The sequence below is a fragment of the Argentina anserina genome, chromosome 1, assembly GCF_933775445.1.
Source record: "Argentina anserina chromosome 1, drPotAnse1.1, whole genome shotgun sequence".
Taxonomy (NCBI): domain Eukaryota; kingdom Viridiplantae; phylum Streptophyta; class Magnoliopsida; order Rosales; family Rosaceae; genus Argentina; species Argentina anserina.
In genome coordinates, this window is record NC_065872.1 from 7,245,113 (window position 1) to 7,268,126 (window position 23,014).

Genomic DNA, 23,014 nt, shown 5'->3' on the forward strand with positions numbered 1-23,014 from the left:
AAACAAAATTAGTGTGACATGTAATGTGGTTGGGGGGTGTGACATCACATTAATGTTGATATCACATTAGATGTCACAATATACATCACAAAACAAAATCAGTGTGATTGGTAGTGTGACAGGTAGTGTGGCTAAGGGTGTGACACCACGTTAATTTCGATATTTTTGATCGTATGAGTTGATTTGAAAAGTTCAAGATCACATAACAATATACAAAGATTCGTTACTTCTAGTCACTCTTCTTCTTCTCCTCAAAACAGTCACACAAAACAGTATAGCAATGGGTGTGACAGAGGGTGTGACAGCGAGTGTGACAGTTAGTGTGATAGGTAGTGTGACAACAAGTGTGACAGTGGATGTGACATGTGTGATGGCGGGTGTGACAGGTAGTGTGACATGGGGTGTGATAGTTAGTGTGACAACATGTGTGACATGTAGTGTGATAGTGTGACATGGAGTGTGATAGCAGGTGTGATAGGTACTGTGACAGTTGGTGTAATAGGTAGTGTGATAGCGAATGTGACATGCCGAGAGCGAATGTCTAAATATGTAATAACCCTAATGTTTTTTTTTTCAAACAATATTTGAGTGTGATCTGAATTCTATAAAATTGTGAAATTTAATTAGAATAAATGTGATTGTTTGCGACGTTACGAAGCTAAAACGTAAACGTTCTCGGAACGTTTAATCCTAAAAACGTGACGTTACCGCAACCTATTTATCGACTTTTATTCCGTTGCTCGGTTGCGAAAACTTTCTTCACTAAAGTTGTAGAACTCGTCGATACGAGTTCGTGGATATGTGACGCGTTCGAATCGGACATCGGAGGTGAAAGTTATTAACGTCGGAAGTTAGTTTCCGATTTTGAAAACGAGTATAAAAGGGGTATTTTTGTGATTAGGGTTTCCATTTCAGGAAACCCTTCTCTCTCTCTTCTCTCCGCCTCCCTTTTCTTCTTTCTCTTTTCTCTCTCTTCCTCCCCGAAACTCTCTCCCTCTCCTCTCGGCCTCACCACTAATCTCCCTTCACAAGGGGACGTGGCCCTCACCGCCGGCCTAGGAGGCGTCGCACCATCCCCCACAGGCGACCCCGAGGTCGACTCGCCCTCTCACGCCACGCCGGAGCTCCACCAACGACGTCAACCTCTGCGTTTTCTGCTCTGCCGTACCCGAGCCATCTCCGGTGGTTTTCAAGCTCGATTGAGGTGAGGATTAGCTTAATTAGGTTGTTGTGATGCTTGGTTGTGATTTTTGTGGTTGTTTGATTCGTGTTGGAGGAGATCGGAGGAGGAGGGTTTGGGGGGGAAATGTCGCCGCCTTAGGCGGCGCGTGTGGACTTGTGGGGGTGGCTAGGCACGGCATGAGGCCGTGGGAAGGAAGAGGGCAGGAAAACTGAGGTTTTGGGGACGGCGGTGTCGTGACCACGGCGCGTGTGCCCCACGCGCGGCCTGCCGGCGGGTGGCGCGTGTACCCCACGCGCCGCCACGTGCGGTGGCGTGAACAGTGATTCCGAGAAGTGTAATTTTGTAATTTATTTTTACGTACGGTAAATGTAAATGTAAATTTTATTTACGTACGGTAAATGTAAATTTTATTTACGAACAGTAATTGTAAATTTAAATTACTTTTACTAAAGGTAAAAAGTAATTTTGGAATAGTAATACGGTAATTATTATTTACTGAGACAGTACGTACATTTGAATATTATTTATACGTACATAAATACGTAAATAGTATGTACTCGTACAACGATACGTATTGGATATGTATTTGTACATTAATACGTGAATAGTAACTGTGAATAGTAACCGTGTATAGTAACAGTGAACACTAACACTGAATAGTAACGGTGAACAGTAAATTCGTAAAACCGAAAATTACTGAACAGTAACCGATTATTACTGTTTCGGCATTTAAAGGTTTACGAAACGTTTCTAAATTCTTTTCTTATCTTTTCAAGGTGATCGATAAAGCAAGGAAAGGAATTATCTTCGGAAATTGTGGATTTACGCTCGAGTCGATAAGGTGAGTAAAATCTCACTTATTTACGAATCTACCCTTGCGGTGATTCAAGATTTTGCAAGAGTTTTTAATATTGAATTACAACATGTATACAATATAGTGGATTACATATATATTGTATAAATGGTAATAAGTACTATATATATATAGTTTGCTATATTATATACTGTTATGAATTCATTAGAATTGGTCATTTCGAATGACGAGAATTAAATATTGAGCATGTGATTTAACTTGTACAATAATGAGTAGATTATTGTACGTGATTTTAACGTTGTGATTTGTTAAATCGTTTTGTCTTCGGGCGTGTTAAAGAAATATGACATGTATATAATAAAGTGGATTGTATATATATGGTATAAATGGTAAATAGGTACATATATATATAGTTTGCTATATTATATACTGTTAGGATATCGTTTGTGAATTATGATCACAGTGGTGATGAGAATTATATATTGAGTACGTGATGAAATTTGTACAATAATAAGTAGATTATTGTACGTGTTTATGTCTTCGGACCAGTCTTCGGACGTGTGTGGCATGTCGGAACCTAGCCTTTGGCCGGGCGAAAGTTACGATACAGTTAGAGCTCTAGTCTGTCTGCCAGACATCGGGTAGCGAGGAGGTTACCCGATGTTGGACCTAGGGTAGCGAGGAGGTTGCCCTATGTCGGGCGTAGGGTAGCGAGGAGGTTGCCCTATGCCGAGCGTTGGGTAGCGAGGAGGTTACCCAACGTCGGCGGCGTACTATATGAGGGGTAACAGAGGCATACCAACGCTCATTAGTACTCGTATTATAACTGCATTTGGGCAAACACAGGGGTTGGCCAAATTCTCATGAGTATTTTCATTTTCATATTTTCGGGACAACCAGATGGGCCGTCCATTGTCTCATGAGTGCATTTATATTTGTTAATTGTGGATTGACATATATATTGTTATGCAAGTTATATTTGTTTTATTTTACTCATACGAGCTATAAAGCTTACCAGGTTTGTGTTGACAATCCCGGTGCACCAATTCGATGGTGTAGGGGATACTACTGCAGGTGTCGATTAGTGGGAATCGAAGGACATCTCTAGGGACTTGAAGTCGTTCATCATCCTGCTTGTGGTGAGGTTTTATTGTGGATTTGTGTGAGAACTTGTGAGGATTTATTTATGGTTTTGTGAGAAATTGTGAGGATTATTACATTTCCATTTTTATGTAATATGGATAATAAATTTGGGTTGTAATAATTGGTTTGTCTGAGTTGTATCATGAACTCAGTAATGATCCGCTGTGACAGTTCTTATGATTTCGATTTTTATTGAGATCGTTTGGTGTTTAACGACTTTGAAAATTTGAGTTTTTAAGCTTGAAATTTTGGGGTCGTTACAAAATATGCGAAATTATGTTAAAATTCAAAAGAAATTGATATGAGTATGCTCAGAACGAATAGAATAACTATAATTAGAGAACCTTGAACTTCGGTTTCGCCAAAATTGCTTGGAGCTCCGTCATCGACGGAGATAGCCCTTTGTGGGGGTTGTTGCGCCTTATACAGTTGTCAGTTCAAAGTGAGTAGGGTATCAAATGAAAAAGGGGAAAAATATCTTTCCAACGGTACCAACTACTCTTAAATTCATCGCCGGACGGTAAAGTTATGACTAGAATTAAAAGAATAATGAAAAAAAGAGTAAGAAAAAGCAAAATAATTAAGAAAATATTAAAAAGTGATTTTTTTTTTAAATTTTGTTCTAAATTTGTTGACTATTTTCTGATTTCTAATCAATTGAGATGACATTTTTATATTTGAGAAATAAGTTGTGGTTTTTTTCTAATTAATAATATGAGATGATACATTTTTCTAATTTACCCTAAAATATATCTATCACTCCTTGCTATATAAGTGAGATTTAAAATCGTAATCACTATGGAAGGGCGGACCTATGTTGCGCATTGGAGTGCACCGAGGAATTTGCCTATGAAATTTGTAACATGCCTACCATAATCAGAAAAGAGTGCCTAGCAGACTCGGTTAGCCAATACAACTTGTACTGAGCTCACCTGACTTCAATTCTCAATTGCAGCCTTTTTTCTTCTTCTTCTATTTGTGTGGATTTCTTTTTCTTACATTCTCCCAATACAAATGGGCTTAAAATTTAAAAATCACTCTCCTTCAATTCTTGTGTGTGATTTTGGATCTATTATAGAGCTTATAACATCTATTAGTCTAATATTTGATACTTAATTGAGTGTATGTCTAATATATTTTAGATTAATATTTGATACTTGAAAAATTTTATGATCACTTCCGTTGAGAAAAAAAATTCAATTTCACCCTAACATTAAATCCTAAGTCCGCCACTGCTACTTGGTGTTAGATAAACTAGCTCACCAACATACAACAACTCTTCTGGAATTATTATGATTATTTTCGTGTCAGTAAGAGTAGTTCTATCTTTTAGTCATCCCTCATATTTCAAGTAATACGGTCGAATACATTTACGAGAATGCAATTTTTTTATTTTGCAGAAAAAAAATTTGGCATATCGGGATCGTACTTATTTATAAATTATCTCTTCCGAGTATTTGACGACTTACGTAGATGGGTTGAATCTCACAGCGCATGGTTAAGAGAATGTTATTTAGTATTAAGGTGAATTACATATGGAATAACAATTAGTCCTTCGTAATGCTAATGGTATAGTTTTTGTCTTTTCCTAAGGACTTGAATTCTTCAAAAACATAGTTGAACTTTACATTTGGATTTGTACTAGGGGTGGGCATAAAAAACGGAAATCCCGATCCCGTCCTGATCCCGTCCCGATCCCGTCCCGCTTCATTCTAGTGGGATGAGACGTGGGACGAATAATTTATATCCCGCTTCGTCCCGTCCCGTCCCATCCCGTCCCACCTTTAATGAAAACTTAAAAATTCTTATATATTTGTATCAAAATGAAACTAATTTATGTTCTTAATAACTCTAAAATTATATCAAATCAAATAATAATGGTAATTTATAATATTTTGAACATAATATGCATTATTTTTGTTAAAATTTCATTATTAAATGTTACTTTGTTATGAAAAAATAAAAATATAGGTTTTTATTTAACTTCATAAAAAGGTGGGATTTGTCCCGTCCCGTCCCGATCCCGTCCCGTCTCAACCGGAATTAATCCCGAGTGGAATGCATTCTTAAAAATCCTCGTCCCGTCCCGATCCCGTCCCGATTCAAAAGAGTGGGACGGGACATGGCATCCCGTCCCGTGCCCACCCCTAATTTGTACTCCATACTTCGGGCCGTACCCTTTTCTTTCATTTTCTTTTCTTCTCTCTCAAAGTGAAACCAAAAGACTAAAGGCCCACCTTTGTCCATTGACCCAGTCAAACATTTAGCCCCGCCTTTTCCGTTGCTCCGCTCCCGGAGGCGGGTAATAACCCAAAATTAGATTCCGATGCAGAGGCAAACATTTTTTCATTCCTGCTGTTGCCACCTAGCCCCTCTCAGACACAACCCAACCCCTTTCACACAAAACCGTCATTTCACTACTACACGGCGGACCATCATTCTTACGTGGCACCCGACTGTTGGCTAGACCCATCATCCACAATAACCACCAACCCTATTCAGGCGCAAAAACAGAAAACGAATTCATTAGCAGCTAATCCATTTCGTTTTCACACTCACAAAATAAAAAATGAAAAAGGAAAAATCTACCTGTAGATTTCCCTGGTTTTTTCCTCTTTAATCCATTTATTAATCATGAAGGGTTCGTCGAGAGGCAACAAGGTGTTCTCCGAAGACACCAGTGGACAGAAGTTCGGCCGGTTGAAGAATTGCTCCGACGTTGAAGACGGCAGCCCTAGTCCTCCGAGTTACGACGCGGATTTAGGCGGAGAAGGGTCTCCCTCCCCATATAGCAAGTCTCCTTGGTCCACGCACATGCACAGCAGTAATGCTTCTCCCGATGCGGTCAGGGAGACCAATTACTCCCCCAACGTCCTTATGGGCTCACTCGTCCGCGAGGAAGGCCATATATATTCCCTCGCCGCCTCGGGAGATTTGTTGTACACCGGTTCCGACAGCAAGAACATTAGAATCTGGAAGAAACAGAATGAATTCTCCGGGTTCAAGTCCAACTCCGGTTTGGTGAAGGCGATCATAATTGCCAATGAGAAAATATTCACTGGTCACCAAGATGGGAAGATTAGGGTATGGAGAGTGTCATCCAAGAACCCTAGCATGCATAAACGAGTCGGGACCCTTCCGACTATGAAAAATTTCATAAAGTGCTCCATGAAGCCGAGTAGCTACGTCGAGGTGCGACGGCATAGCCAAAAGGTTTTGTGGATCAAGCATTTTGACGCCATTTCGTGCTTGAGTTTGAGCGAAGATAAGACCTTGCTGTACTCGGCATCGTGGGATAAGACGTTTAAGGTGTGGAGAGCCTCGGATTTCAAGTGTTTGGAGTCCATCAACGCTCACGACGACGCCGTTAACGCGCTGGTGGTGGGGTTTGATGGTTTAGTTTTCACCGGTTCGGCTGACGGAACAGTCAAGATATGGAGGAAGGAGCTTCAAGGGAAAGGAACGAAGCATTTCTTCTCCCAGACGCTGTTAAAACAGGAGTGCGCAGTTACGGCGCTGGCGGTGAACCCTGAGGCCACAATTATATACTGTGGATCGTCGGATGGTCTGGTTAATTTCTGGGAGCGGGAAAAGAATCTCCAACACGGCGGTGTTTTGAGAGGGCACAAGTTGGCGGTTCTATGCTTAGCGGCGGCCGGGTGCTTGGTGTTTAGTGGCTCGGCGGATATGGGGATATGCGTGTGGAGAAGGTCGGAGGGGGATCACATTTGCTTATCTGTGCTGACGGGGCACACCGGGCCGGTGAAGTGTTTGGCGGTGGAGAAGGACCAGGAGGCTACTTCAGCGGAGACGCGGTGGATTGTGTATTCTGGGAGTTTGGACAAATCGGTGAAGATGTGGAGGGTTTCGGAGCAAGCACCGCCGATGGTGCCAAACCAGAAGCACCAGCATTACACATCGGACGGGTACTGCGTGCCGATGTTGAGCTCAGCCCCTAGCTTCGCCTCGCGCAGTAGCTTCACCTCTCGCGGTGGAAAAATGGGTTCCAGAAGACTTTAGGGTTTGAATTTTCTCAGCTGGATATATAAGTAAGCCTTTTTTTTTCCTTTTCTTCTTGATCGATATGATTACACAACATTGAAGATTGTTGGTGGATAAGTGGATTGGATTGTGATATCAGTGGAAACTTCACACTTACTAATTGATCGTTAGAACGTGAAGAACACGTACATGAACATATGATCGATCACACTAGATCATTCATTTGGTAAGTATTTGGTACTGTACGTGTACATCTAATTTAGTTGTAGTTATTGACTTATTGTGATCGATTTTAACTATGGTTGTATTGTTGGCATTCTTTTGTCATTGATGTCCTCAAATTTGAAAATCATATAAGATCAAGCTTCTAATCGATCAAGTTTCATTGGCCAAAAGAATGCTGATTCAACACTGACTATGCACGTCATCTAATATTGTTTTAGGTACATGCATGTATCATCAAAGTATCTATCGATATAATAAATATCATATGTGTACCATTGTACCCAACTTTTGAAAATGGATCAAAAATGAAGACGATAGAACACTAAGATGAGTAATAATATCTTAGTTAATGGTGAACAAAACGTTTTTCAACATTAATAAACCATGGAATCGAAGCACGCCAACAAGACTAAATGGTTATAATGTACGAACATTCGTTTCTTTATAACGATGAGTCAATTATTGAGACTTCACACCATCTTTGATTCTCTAATCTAGCTGTATACACTTTCCTGGGACGAAAGAAAAGAATTCAGCTTGTAAACTAAAACTGCGTCACCAGAAGTCTTCTTAACAGTGAACTACCCGTGTATTCCAAAGAACATCTCAGTCGCGAACTCACGATTAGGAATGTTTAGACTAATTAGGTGGCCGCGGCCAGAACGCTAGCACGCTAGTATATTGACGCTGTAAGCAACTAAGCTAACCTTACCTTAATTAACTGTGATTTGGACGTAGACACGTAGTACGTACATTAGTCAATTAAAGTGAAAGGTTGAAAACAAACTATGTACGTATTATTGTTACAAGTACTGTATAGTACTCGACTTTCGTTGGTGATTAGGTATTCATCGATATACATTTCAAGCTCGATCAATAATTATTTGTTGACTTATTATTAGGAAATAAACGACTTGATAAAACAACTCTAGTGCTTTAAGTAAGTCAGTAAATGCATCCATACTTCAAGCTTAAGTGTCTAAATTTGAGAACTTTACGTACCAAATTGTATGTTTTCATACATCAGGTATCAAATTGTCCAAATAGCCAAACATCGGGTATCATAAGAGGAATTTACCCAATTATTTACTCAAATACTGTATGATTGTCTTTATAGTACCATTTTGGCGCATATCCGGTAATTTTTTGTGCGTATTTGATCATTTCCGTCATGTATTCTTTGGGAATACAAAACTATGACACGTTTCAAAATTCGTCGGATACATGCCGGATCCGACCAATATTTGATATGTTCCTCAAAAGATAATCTTTGCTCGTTCAACTACAGTCGCAATTTCTAATCCAAGTCCTCCTCCATTTAATGCAACCTCGTTTATCCAAAGCCCACAACTCTCATCCTCCCAAGGACAAACAGAGAATCCACACGCTCAGAAAACTGTCACTCCCCTCTAAACACACTTCCGACTTCACAGTCGACAAAATCCTGAACAGTCCACATTCCACAACGACCACCCCCGAAAAAAGTCCCTTATACCCTCCACGTGATCCTCTCCGATACCCGCACCACCGCACTAAAGACAAAAGTACCCCGTAACTAGTCCCCACCAGGCCACCAACATCCCCAACCACCGAAAAGAGGAAAAATAAAATAAAAATAAAAAATAAAAAAATTACCCCGAGGAAAAAGAAGAAAAGTAACTAAAGCCCCCAAAAAAGAAGAAAAGATTCCAAGTCCAAAACCAGCTCGCTGTGGTTGCTCTCTCTGTCCAACTTTCCCAAAACGCTACCCTGGTGACTTTCCATACCTCCTTCTCCTTCTTCTTCCTTTTCCCTAATCCATTTACTGAGGATTCCACCCTCTCTCTGCTTCCCCAACCCACGTTTGCTAGATTTGGCCTGTTTTTGTTATCCTCATGTTTAGCCGGTTGTATTCCGGCTTAATATCTTTTGCCTGTTAGGGTTTTTATTCGATTCGCCTTCCACAATGCCGACAGGGGCGTCGGAGGTGGAGGATGGGGTTCAGTACTCGTTTGCTGTAGAGTATAAAGGTCCTCCGGTGAGTTATGATCTCCCGAAGGCAGTTCCGATCAACGTCGACAGAATCCCCGTGGCGGCGGTGGTCGGACAGCTGGATGTTTGTGATAAACTGTCGTTGCCGGTGGTCCAGCCGGTTCTGGCGCCCGGTTCGCTGATGAAGACGTTTTCGAAGGAGCTGAAGTCGACGGTGTCGCCTACTTCAGTGATTGCGTTCGATCGGAGCAGCGAGGACGACACCACCAAGGAGCTGGAAGGGTTGGAGTCGGCGACGGTTTCGCCGACGTCGGTGAGTGGATTTGAGGAGAGAGCGGTAGAGAGCGGCGCCGGGGGTGAGTTGTCCGGAGAGTTGAGTAGCTCCGGCGCGCTGGAGTTTTCGAATGGGTTGAATTACGGGTCGGGTGAGCTTTCCGATATGAACAATGGCGGTTGGGCTTGGAGCGGTGGAAGACTGACGGCTCCGAGCGTTGGGAAGGAGAGTTTGGATTTGAACAGCGAATTGAATCAACCCGAGCCCGATTGGGCTTCGTCGGAGTCCGTTTTGAGCTTGGACTATCCGTCGTCTAGGGTCTCCTCCTCCACTAAGCCTGTAGACTCCGATGTAAAACGACCGCCGGTGGTGACATTTCGCGACATTCAGTCTGATGATGATTGTGGTGAGGAAGATGAGGCTGAGGTTGCGCCGGCGAAGCGGGAGCCTCAGAGCAAAGGAGGGAAGAAGAAGTGCTGTTATAGGTGTCTTAAGGGGACTAGGTTCACTGAGAAGGAGGTGTGCATTGTCTGTGATGCTAAGTATTGTAGTTGCTGTGTGCTTAGAGCTATGGGGTCGATGCCTGAAGGGAGGAAGTGTGTGGGTTGTATTGGGCTTCCGATTGATGAGAGCAAAAGAGGGTGTTTGGGGAAGTGTTCGAGGATGCTCAAGCGGCTGCTGAATGATTTGGAGGTTCGGCAGGTGATGAAGACCGAGAAGTTTTGTGAAGCAAATCAGCTGCCTCCGGATTACATTTGTGTGAATGGACAGCCTCTTTGTCATGAGGAGCTGGTTTTGTTACAGACGTGCTCAAACCCTCCGAAGAAGCTGAAACCAGGAAACTATTGGTATGATAAAGTTTCTGGACTTTGGGGAAAGGTGAATATGGTTTCGTTTATTTAATTATTTTTTTCCTTTCTTGGTTTTTTCAAGTCTGATACTGAAATTGTGACAAGCTTAGCTATAATACCTTGTTGCCGTGGAATTTTACAGGAAGGACAGAAGCCTTCAAAGGTAATCAGTCCCCATCTTAGTGTTGGGGGTCCCATCAAGGCTGATGCTAGCAATGGCAACACACAGGTTTACATAAATGGCCGGGAGATTACCAAAGTTGAGCTCAGGATGTTGCAGGTTGAACTTTCTACACTTATAGACTAGGTGTTATTAGTTTCAACAGTTCATGTGCAGGGTTAAATAAAGTTATTTTGTTGAATATTGCAGTTGGCGGGAGTTCAATGTGCTGGTAACCCGCATTTCTGGGTGAATGAGGATGGGTCATACCAAGAGGAGGGCCAGAAAAATACTAAAGGATACATATGGGGCAAGGTAGGATTTCTGATAATACCTGCACTTCCATTTCTGGTTTGTTTAATTAGTTTTCATGTTTATTAATATAATGTTAATCACTATTTCAGGCTGGAACCAAGCTTGTTTGTGCTGTCTTGTCACTGCCAGTCCCGTCTAAGTCTTCGAATTCTTGTGGAGATTCACTAAGCTATGTTGGTAGCAGAGTTGTACCAGATTACATTGAGCAGAGAATACTTCAGAAAATTCTTTTAGTTGGATATAATGGATCTGGAACAAGTACTATATTCAAACAGGTGAATGCTTTTATCTGGATGCATGTCTGTGATGTTTATAGGAATATAGGAAAGAGGAGCCTGATTCCAAAGTAACCCTTTTGGTATCTTTGGAGGCTATAATTACAAGAATCTTGGCATTGTGTCAATGTTCTATATGTACGTTTTTGTGTAGTTGTTACCGTTAAAGTATACTTGTTGTAGTTTTTAGTTTGCTCTTATTGGTGTGCCTAAATTGAGCTATATTCATGCATGATCATGTGTAATATAAGCACACGTGCTGGAAAAAGATAGTCAATGAGTATCTTCACTAGGAGGAATCTCTCAGTATAGTTTAGGTGTGCTCCCTCTTTTGGTGGAATGCGAAAGAAATACGTTATTTAACAAATTATTGATTTTCCTTCCAGGCCAAGATTCTATATAAAGCCATCCCTTTCTCGGAAGATGAGCGTGAAAATATCAAGTTTACAATACAGAGCAATGTATATGGCTATCTTGGTATACTACTGGAGGGACGTGAGCGTTTTGAAGAGGAAAGTTTGGCTGAAATCAGAAATCAATGTTCTTCCAGTCAGTTGGATGTTAGTGGTATGAGTTCATAACCTAGTCCATCTCAGCTTTGACTTCATACATGTATGCACACGTGATAGTTTACATCCCATACCCCCCCCCCCCCCCACCACCTCCTCATCTCCTCTCATTACAGCTTGATACGGAACAATTCAAGCATAAAGTAACTGATCTGCATAAGTCTCTACATGTTCGCCTCATATGGAATATCAATGATTAATGTGCTACAAGATTAGAAGTAACTACTATCAATATAAATAATGCAAGTTAGCAAAAGTTGTGCAGGCTTCATTTTGTGAAGTGTTCTCTTTGAATACGCAACCACTTAAAAGCAATCCCCTTTTGTTAATTTTTTGTTCTATTTGTCGTTATATCACTTACTTGGGTGTCATAATATTAATGGCAAAAATCAAAAGGTTGTATTCTGCATGCCGTTATGTTGGCGTTATGTTGACACTAATATCATCTGCTTTAACAACAGGGAAAAACGACAAAACTGTTTACTCCATTGGCCCGAGACTGAAAGCGTTTTCTGATTGGCTTCTCAAGACGATGGTATCAGGTGATCTGGAAGCCATTTTCCCAGCTGCTACTCGCGAATATGCACCACTGGTCGAGGAGTTGTGGAATGATTCTGCTGTTCAAGCTACATACAAGCGGAGAAGTGAATTGGAAATGTTACCTAGTGTTGCTACTTATTTCATAGAGAGGGTAAGATGCCTGTGCTCTGGGTTTAACATTTTCCAATATTTTCATGCTGTTCACGAGAATTTCTGCTTTATAATCTACCTAGAACTAAAGAAAAACCAATTTACCGAGTCAATTTGGCCCCAAAGGCTGGGAGTGCCCAATATCTTGGAAGGGATAATATAGGTGACTTTGTTCCATTTGAGATCTGTATATCCCTTAACTAAACAGATGTAGTTTTAAAAGGGCACTTGAAACAAGAGTGGAAACAGATTATTAGGTGGAGAGTGCCCTTAAAAAGTACGTCTATCACTATGATTACATCCTTTGACATGTTTAGAGTTTACTATAGTTAGATTGAGCTTTGGTTGACTCCAAGAGATGCTCGCTTGATGTAAAGTGTTTGGAGCAATTTTGTTTTGGCCTTGTAATTAATTAATTGTTTAAATTCTCATTTATTTTCCTTTTCCCTTTTCAGGCTGTTGACATATTGAGAGTTGACTATGAGCCCTCGGATCTGGATATTCTGTACGCTGAAGGTGCTACTTCTTCGAATGGGCTCGCTTGTGTAGACTTCTCATTTCCTCAGTCAGCATCTGAAGATAACATCAATAGTAATGATCAGCAGGACTCCTTGCTAAGGTCTGTTATAGTGTTTACTGAACACCTGATGAATAAACTTGTGTGCAGATAACAAATTATGCAAACAACCTGAAGTTATGGTATCAATATTTACCTAGTTTCCTTGAACTGTTTGACACATTGATTGCTATACTTATATTACTTTTATGCGACTTGTACGTATGCTGAAACTTCTTGCTTTGATGGGTTTGACTGTACTCTAACCTCTCTTGTATATGGTTGCTTCTTAGGTACCAACTTATTAGAGTAAATGCAAGAGGACTTGGAGAAAACTGCAAATGGTTGGAGATGTTTGAAGATGTTGGAATGGTCATCTTCTGTGTATCTTTGAGTGACTATGATGAGTTTTCTGTGGATGGCAATGGGTCTTTTTCAAACAAGATGCTGCAGACCAGAAGTTTCTTTGAGAGCATCATTACTCATCCAACATTTGAACAGATGGACTTCCTTTTGATTCTTAACAAGTTTGACGTGTTTGAGGAAAAGGTAGAACGGGTACCACTTGCTCAGTGTGACTGGCTTGATGATTTCCGTCCAGTGATTAGCCGTCATCGGTCCAACAGCAATAACAGCAGCAACAACATCAATAGTAGCCCGTCACTTGGTCATCTAGCAGCCTACTACATTGCAGTGAAGTTCAAGAGGTTATATTCTTCTCTAACTGGAAAGAAACTGTATGTTTCTCTGGTGAAAGGATTGCAGCCTAATAGTGTAGATGCAGCTCTGAAATATTCGAGGGAGATTTTAAAATGGGATGAAGAGAGAGGCAATTTCGGCTTTGATTATAACTCTGTCTACAGCACCGAGGCAAGCTCTTATTGACATTGATGTCAAATTGACAAGGCTCGTAAATGAGTTTGACTTCGGTGGGAGACCAAAGTAAATCCACTGTAAATGTAATGGTTTGTATATGAGCATTAGAAACTTTGTTCCTTTTTCACCAGACCTGTCCTTGCGGGTTTAAGATATGAAAGATGATAATATGAAGCAATTACGGGATACAGTTGATTTTCACTTGTGTTTTTCCATTACTAGCGTTGATGCAATCCTGGAATGATAATGCAGCTTTTCAATTGTGTAACAAGTTGGATAATAGAAGATACACAATGAACGCAACCGTGGATCAGCCGCAAATTGTATTACTATCAATTAAACAGATACAATTGAGTTTTCTGTGATCCCAAAATTCTCCATGGCAAGGAGATCCCTCCAAAGTTACAAGGACAACAAGAATCACTAATATACATCCACAAATCAGTCATCAATAAAACTATATCGAGTCTGCTCTTGTGTACTCAATAAGACATTCTTAGTAGCCCAGCCCTGGGCAACCATTTGTTCATTCAACAAGCACATATCGCCCTGTGCACGTCGTTTGCATTCCTCGATCAATTTTGCCCATTCACATAGAGTCGAGTCTAATGCATCTTTAGCATCTACCATGTTCATCCACTTACTGTTGTCCATAAGTAGGAATTTGCGGATATAGCATGCCTACATAATGAAACCAGTAGCATTTATACATGGGGCAAGAACTCACTAAGATCGCAAAGTTTTTGATATTCTGAGCAAAAAAGAACCTGTTACCTGCAACAGACCCTTGATAATATCAGCAGTGATGGCTCTTTCCCGCAGACAGAGAAGAATTCCATGCTGTGATTGATCAAGGGGGCAAAATTAAGATAATAACAGAGTAGATGATAGAAGCACATGACACAGAGGTTGCACATCCATCAAGGCACTTACTTGCTTAGTTCTTTGTTTTCTTGTATAAAATGTCTCCATGGATATGAAGTAATAATCATCATCACTTGTAGATCTCATCACCATCATAGACAACTTGGGGATCTGATTCTTGGGATCCAAGTACCCAATTCTGATGGGCCATAATCCCTTGTCTGATTCAAACCCAGTCACTGGCCTTAAGCTTATAGGTAAAGGAAAGAAACAATGAAACCAGGGAAAACGTGCATGAGTAAGGCCTAACCTTTGCTCCGCAGGAAATCGATTCCTTCTTCTTTACTGACTTCTGCAGGTGAAAGAACTTTACCTAACTTGATCCAAGTATTTAATAGAATTTCAAGTCTATCCTGAAACAAGCAATACCATGTATATAGAAATTGCATTTCGTACATACAAACTGGTGTGATAGCGAGACTAGAGAGAACATGCTGCTAAAATAGAAGAGGTAAAAGAGAGTATACTCACTCACCTTACTTAATGTTTGTAAATGGACATGTTTGAGCCCTTGATATATTCCACAAAGGTCAAGTGCAGAGAAAATGGGGTATACAACAAAAGGCAAGATTGTCTGCAATCTGAAACATCAGTCACAAGTTAGAACAGGATATGAAGAATAAGATTTGATGGCAAGTGAAGATAATACACAGAACAAAGAATGAGTTTGGAAGTAAAAAAGAACCTTTGGTTGTTCTTCAACAACATATTCAACAATGCAGCAAGCAAAAGGCCAAGGTTATCAAAGCACACTGTTTGAATCTGAAAACCATATTACCCGTTAGGATATACAGAAGGACATTTCAAGTATATATGATAGAACCCCAATGATTAGGAAAGATCATATACCTGTGCCTTTGCCGAAAGTTCACCAAGGTTATCTGCTATTGCAAAGCTTCGATGAACAGCCGACTGCTTATACAGAGGAATAAGTTGCAGAATAAAAAATGGAAGGTGCTAAGCCTAACTCATAACAGTAACAAAAAAAAATTGTAACTCAGTTCTTACACTAGTCGCTATATAGCAAGCCAAGCTTATCTGTTTCGCAACATTGGCCAAAGAGGCTAGAAGCAGAAAATACTGAGGATATGCTGGTGTCAACAGCTCTACTCCAATGCTCAATGTGAACAGAACAGAGGTCGAAAATCTAACTCTCTTCAAACAACAATAACAAAAAATAAATAACACGCCAAACCCCTATGTATAACATTCCAAATCAAGCAATCCACATACACACCTACCTTCAAATTGGTGTCAAACGCAGACGCTAAGCTAGCAGTATAAATGCACCTACTCAGCCTTCCAAGTCCATCCTTCAACACCCAGTTCAGAGCAGCTGCCGCTGGTAGCGATCGCGAGTATCCAATCCCAATGGCCCGAAACATTGCCTAATTAGTACACCCCAACTATAACCAACCATATAAAAGTAATAAAACCAAAATTTCATTCATTTCTTTATCTCTCACCCCCACATTATGATCCTCAACACTCAACATACCTATTCATTTCGCGTAACATTACCGAAAACCAACAATGTTATTATCATAAATCAATACCTGAGTAGCCAAAACCTGCAAGGCAGAGCTGAAAACCCGGTGCAAGAACTTCCACTTCACATAGCTCATATAACTCCCACTAACTTGCTTGGGGATGAAGAAATCCCTAACACCACAGCCACAAACCCTACACAGTTTCCTAAACCCATCACCAAAATCCAAACCCTTAAACGACGCCGTATAGCCATCAACTCTAACCAACTGCAAGCACTCCCCATCCCAGAAGTACCTGGAAACCCGACCCGACCTCCGGACCACCACCGGGAGCCGACCCGGCGGCGGAGTCGGACCCGGGTCTGCTCCGAGGCCCTCTTCCGGGTCGTACCCGATTGAGGTTCTTAGGGAGTTGGTAAAGGTTGGGGCTTTGGTGCGGAGCGTTGTGGGGAGTGGGGGTGTGAATTGGGGTTGGTGGAGTTTCCATGAGAGGAGAGTGTGGTGGGAGTTTGGGGAAGCATAGAGAGCGAATTGCATGAGAATTGGGAATTGGGGATTTAGGGTTTTGAGAGTTGGGGCTAATTTTGGCGCCTTATTAGTGACGGAGAGGGTTTAGGGGTTTGGAAGTAAGAATGAGCTAAAGGGAGTGTTGTGATACTAGATCACATTTTCCTTCTTTTCCAAACGTCGTCGTTTCAACGCCCCGCATAGTTAGGGCTCGTCAACGGGTCGGACTTTAATAAATTTAAATAAATAGCGGGTCGGGCCGGCCCGGGCACATTTAAAAATACGAAGATCCAAGCCCGTCCACCTAAGGCGGACCTTGCGGGCTTTTACGGGCCGGGCCATACGGGCTTTTATTAGAAAAACAATATAATACTCTAATTTAAGGGTTTGAAACAATAAAAGAATTATTAGAAAACATTCTAAAATAAAAGTCACAAATAAATTCTAGTTTCGAAATATTGTCGATCGACACCAATAGATGTGATCGATATATATATTTAGGGACCGTGTAAAAATTTCATCCAATTCGGATCTCGTTTAACCGTCGGAATTTTCGGTCAACAAAAAAAAGAGACGTTTTCACATAATAAAACCTCATTGACCGGGGCTTTGCCAAATGGTTTTCTCGTTGCGACCACGCACGATCGGTGATAAAAATTAGGTGATTTCAAATATGTAAACAAATTTCCGCATTCACATCTTGGTAATTGGTCCCTCCTTAGGGCATATTAGTGTTGTTTTTGGTTTACCGGAAATTCCGACGGTTAAACGAAATCCGAATTGGATGAAATTTTAAAATGATCATTAAATATATATATTGATCACATCGAATAGTGTCGATCGATTCCGAGAAGTGTCCTTCATATAGTCGCTATTATAATGTGATAGTTTTATTATAAACTTAATATAAATGTTATAATACATTAGTGGACACTTCGGTGATCGACAACTCCAATTCAAAATATGGTCGATCGACACCAGTAGATGTGATTGGTATATATATTTAGGAAACTCGTAAAAATTTCGTCCGTTTTGGACATGATTTGACCGTTCGTACCAACGGTCAACTAAAAAAGAGGCGTTTTGACATATTTAAAACCCATTGACCGAGATTTTGCCAAATAGATTTCTTCAGTTCGACTGTGCACGATAGGTAACAAAAATTAGGTGATTTTATATATGCAAACGGCTTTTGGCATTCGCATTTTTGTAATAGGTCCTCCCTTATGGCATATTAGTGGTGTTTTCGATTTACCGAAAATTCCGACGGTTAAATGAAGTCCGAATTTGATGAAATTTTTACAGGGTCACTAAATATATATACCAATCACATCGGCTAGTGTCGATCGATTCCGATAAGTTTCTTTCATATAGTCGTTTCATAATGCGATAGTTTTAATATAAACCTAATATAAAAGTTATGATACATTAGTGGACACTTCGGCGATCGACAACTCCAATTCAAAATATGGTCAATCGACACCAGTAGATGTGATCGGTAAATTATAAATACTATTCAAATATAAATACTGTCTCAGTAAATATTAATTACTGATTTACCATTCTAAAATTACTTTTTACATTTACTGAAAGTAAGTTACATTTACATTTACCATATGTAAATAAAATTTACTTTTACTGTACGTAAATTACTTTTTACATTCACCGTACGTAAAAATAAAATTTTACAATTTACCGTGTCGGAGTCACTGTTCACGCGCCGCCGCACGTGGCGGCGCGTGGGATACACGCGCCACTCGCCGACGACCGCGCGTGGGGCCCACGCGCCTACTCCGACACCGGAGCGTATCACGCGACCTCCGCCCCTAAACTCTTCCTCTCCTCCTCCTTTTCCTTCCTACGGTCTCAGACCACCCCTAGCCTGCTCCACGCCCCCACACGCGCCGCCTAAGGCGGCGGTGTTCATCTTTTCTCCCCCCCGATCTCACTCCAATCTCCACCACAAATCAACCAAAACATCCACAATACACACAACATCAATCACAACATCATTTAGAGTCGAAACCTCACCTATTTTTGGTCTTGGAGGCACCGGAGCTCGCCGGAGAGCTCGGTCCAGTCGTGCGGTCCGGCGAGGCGCGTCGAGTTTCACGGCAGCGAGCTGGCTCGGGTCTTGCTCGGTGGTGCGTCGCGTCGTGCCTGCGAGGTCGCTGGTGCCGGCGGTGAGGAGCACGTCCCTCGGAGGAGGGAGATCGTCGGCGAGCCGAGAGGATGAGAGAGAGTTTTCGGGAGAGAGAAGAAAGGGAGGCGGGGAGAAAGAGGGGGAGAAGGGGGTTTCCAATTATGGGAACCCTAGCTGAAAACATTTCCTTTTATACTAGTTTCCAAAATCGAAAACTAACTTCCGACGTTAATAATTTTCACATACGACTTTCGATTCGAATGCGTGAAGCGTCCACGAACTCGTATCGACGAGCTCTACAACTTTCGTGAAGGAAGGTTTTGCAACCGAGCGACAGAATAAAAGTCGATATATTAATTCGGAACGTAACGTTTTTCTAATTAAACGTTCCGAGAACGTTTCCGTTTCGTAAAGTCGCAAACAATCAAATTTATTTTACTTGAATTTCACAACTTTATATAATTCATATCAAACCAAATATTGTTTGAAAAATAGGATTATTACAGAACTCAAACGCACAGTAAAGCCTAATGAGTACATGCATCTTTCACATCGAAGATTGTTTCTCAAAATAATCAAGCTCATACCACCAAACCCATTTTAGCCAAAAAAAAGAATTTACTGGGGTAAAAGCAGGGCTTTGCATCATCCTATTTTTGCTGCCCTTCTAACTCAAAGGCTATATGAACAAAATAGCATTTGACAGAAGCTACGATACAGAAGTAACAGAACCCAGAAACTGGGTAGGGGCAAGAAGGAACAGAAGCAGAGAAGAACAAAGCAATAACAAAGTGAAGGTACAGACCACTACAAACTGGACCAAAACTGACAAAACATGAAATGAAAATAAAACAAGAGTCCAAACCAGGAGGCTCAAATTACAGCACCCAAATCAAGCAAATCGACTAGCCCAAGTTGCCCGGTAGATGAAACAAACAAATCCAAACAGAGAAATTGTCACAATCCCGAAATTTCGAATAATAAAACTCGAAATTGAAGCCATAAAACTGTAAAACAATTTCAAATATATTGAAATCATCTTATAGTAACAATATATCGAAACTGAGTTCATAGTACAACTCAGTCGACTTGATTAATAAATAACTAGTTTATAATTCAAGTATTATAACAAATGGAAATGTAAAATTCTCTCAATCCTCACCACAAATAGAAGAAATAAACTTCAACAATCTTCAGAGTAAGTCCTCTAATTCTGCTAATCCACACCTACAGAACTATCCCATACACCATCGAATAGGTGCACCAAGATTGTAAACACAAACTCGGTAATCTTTGCAGGTCGTATGAGTAAACAAACAGTATAACGCACATCACATACAAAAGAAAATATTGATGACATTTGAAGATAAATGTACTCATAAGACACTGAACGGCCCATCTGGTTGTCCAATAATATCTGAAAATATGTGTACTCATGAGATATTGGGCAACCCATCTGTTTACCCAAATTACATTTAAAATACGGGTACTCATGAAACCCAGGTACTCATCTAGTATCCCTCATACAGTATGCCGACAGATACTAGGCAACCCATCTGTTATCCAATATCACACAAAAACATGGGTACTCATGAGACCCAGACAACCCATATGTTACCCATCATGCAGTACACCGGCAGACAGACTAGAGCTCTAACTGCATCGTAACTTTCGCCTGGCCAAGATTAGGTTCCGACATGCCAACACGTCTGAAGATAGGTCCGAAGACAGAAAAACGTTTTAACATAACTCAAGTTAAAACCACGTACAATAAATTCCTCACATGTTATTGTACAAAAAGACAAGCGATTCATGCTGAAATAAAATAAATATTAGTGCTATACATAAACTCATTTGGAAATATGAATATGACAGTATATAGTATAGCAACTCATATATATGTATCGTATTTACCATATATACACATACACAGCCCACTATACCATATATATATATATATATCATAGTTCGGTCTTTTAAACAAAGCGTAAATAATGAATCACCGCCAAAGGTAAACTCGTCATAGTGAGATTTATTCACCTTATTTTCCTGAGCGTAATTTCCACGAACTCGTATCAACGAGCTCTACAACTTTCGTGAAAGAAGTTTTTAGAGATGAGCGACGGATTAAAAGTCAACTCTTGAGCCATTGAAATGTAACGTTTTTCAACCTTAAATTTCCGAAATCAGTTTCAATTCGCAAAAACAACAACGAGAAGGCGTAGAATGCAAATTTCTCGAATTATCAAGTATAATAATTTACACGAAATGTTTCAGAATTTAAACTCAAAAATTCGGGTTATTACATGAGAGATCAATGAAGTAAAATATTTTACCTGTTTCAAGGGTACCAAGAGCAACTAAATCTTGGATTTCCTCCTCTCGTGCAGATTTTAATTCACCTTTACGTTTTGCAGAGGCATCAATAAAATTCACAATCATAACTAGAGTGGAAAAGAAGCGGTAAGTATCAAGAACACCCTTAGCTGCCCCATTTAGTGCTAGCTACAAACGGTGAGTAAAACAATGGATATAGTAGGCATAAAGACAATTTTCAAGAAACAATGCTTGTATGTCATTCCAAATACCACTCATATTACTGGCTTCATCATATCATTGACCACCGATATTTTCCACTTGCAAATTGAACATACTAAGAACTTTAATAATAGCCGATTTAAGAGTCAATGAGGTTGTCTCAGACTCTCAGGTACATTCACTATCTTAAAGAACCGTTCTCGTATTAAACCACAACGATCAACAAACCTCAAAACAATGTACATTTTCTCCTTACCACTTACATCAATTGCTTCATCAACAAGAATGCAAAATTTTGCATTACCAACTTCTTCGCGAATCATTTGCCTCACTCTATTACCAAGAATATTCAAAAGCTGTTTTTGAAGAATTGGGCAAGTGTACTTGGCATTTCCAGGACCACTGTCCAATATAGCTTTATCATCATTAGCCATTCTTGCATAAGACTTCCTAACTTCTTGAAAATTTCCGGCATTACGAGAGCTTTCAGATTTGGCATGGCCTCTAAAAGCTTGTCCTTGGTTGGCTAATAGTCTTACAATTAGCCTTACAATCAGGAAAAGCGATTATGCTCCACCTCTTTTGATGTTTGTTTCATGAAAACTCTCTCAATTTGTGTAGCTAAATTCCTCAATAAGTGCCACTTCTCCATGGCTTTATGATGCACACCCATTGTAGACCCAACATGTTATTGAAGAATCCTCATTTGCTTCTAATTTCTCTGCCTATCTATGGTGAATGCATGATGAGTAGCATTTTGTTTATCAAAAAGAAAACATGGGAACAATAGATCTTATCTTGCTCCTCCGAGTACCCAAGCCATGGATGACCTTCAAACTATTTATAGTTAAACGCTCGCATTTGTTTCCCATGTTGTGAAAGTTTATAAGATTAGAGGTTAGGTTGACAATGACCTAATAAGATGTAAGCCTTTCGGATAGCTTCACGCCTATCTACATGATACTTCCATATATGACATCATTTCTCAGGATCACGTTCAATGTCATTGTCATTGCTATTTGGATCAACTCATTTCTCTATGACCCATGTAAAGGAGACTCGGAAGATGGCTGTTCAGTTACTCCAATTGTTATTGGAGTACTTACATAGGCTTGTGAAGATGATGGTTGAGAATTGCTTTTGCTAAACCACTCACTAATCAATGATGTTTTTAGTCGTTTAACACTCTTAGTTGGCTCATCTACCATTCTAAAATTAAGCATACACAAAAATTCACCTCAATAACTCCATGATTGTCATTTGTCAAAACTGAATCATAATTCATAAATAATCAAAAACTTGCTCAAAACACAAATTTTAATTCGATGCAAGAAGGTAAACACAACTACAATCTAGATAAACTAATCCATATGGAATCAATCAAATTGGAATTGGAATTGGCGAATAGGAATCAATCAAATTGAAATTGAAATAGGTGAATAGCAGTACGACAGTACCTGAAAAGATAATGAGCAAGATCATATAGTCAGGGTTCCAAGAGAGAAGAG

The 23,014-nt window shown here is 40.3% G+C and overlaps 3 protein-coding genes across 3 annotated transcripts; 2 read left to right on the plus strand and 1 right to left on the minus strand.

Moving 5' to 3' along the window:
- Positions 1–5,750: 5,750 nt before the first annotated feature.
- LOC126800854 (protein JINGUBANG) lies at positions 5,751–7,160 on the plus strand. Its single transcript, XM_050528277.1, has one exon. It carries the CDS (start codon positions 5,775–5,777, stop codon positions 7,158–7,160), a length of 1,386 nt encoding a protein of 461 aa, XP_050384234.1. The 5' UTR covers positions 5,751–5,774.
- Positions 7,161–9,193: 2,033 nt separating this feature from the next.
- LOC126805109 (extra-large guanine nucleotide-binding protein 1) lies at positions 9,194–14,105 on the plus strand. The gene is made up of 8 exons (XM_050532216.1): positions 9,194–10,491; positions 10,606–10,743; positions 10,834–10,938; positions 11,028–11,213; positions 11,600–11,780; positions 12,244–12,473; positions 12,928–13,091; positions 13,322–14,105. The coding sequence occupies exons 1-8, from the start codon at positions 9,313–9,315 to the stop codon at positions 13,911–13,913; spliced, it is 2,775 nt and encodes a 924-aa protein (XP_050388173.1). The 5' UTR covers positions 9,194–9,312; the 3' UTR covers positions 13,914–14,105.
- A 95-nt stretch (positions 14,106–14,200) lies between these two features.
- LOC126805391 (protein root UVB sensitive 4) lies at positions 14,201–16,927 on the minus strand. Its single transcript, XM_050532266.1, has 10 exons — positions 16,385–16,927; positions 16,070–16,216; positions 15,837–15,983; positions 15,678–15,740; positions 15,514–15,590; positions 15,304–15,409; positions 15,079–15,181; positions 14,838–14,989; positions 14,679–14,744; positions 14,201–14,585 (listed from the first exon to the last, which is right to left on the minus strand). Exons 1-10 carry the CDS (start codon positions 16,853–16,855, stop codon positions 14,346–14,348), a joined length of 1,572 nt encoding a protein of 523 aa, XP_050388223.1. The 5' UTR covers positions 16,856–16,927; the 3' UTR covers positions 14,201–14,345.
- Between the last annotated feature and the right edge of the window lie 6,087 nt (positions 16,928–23,014).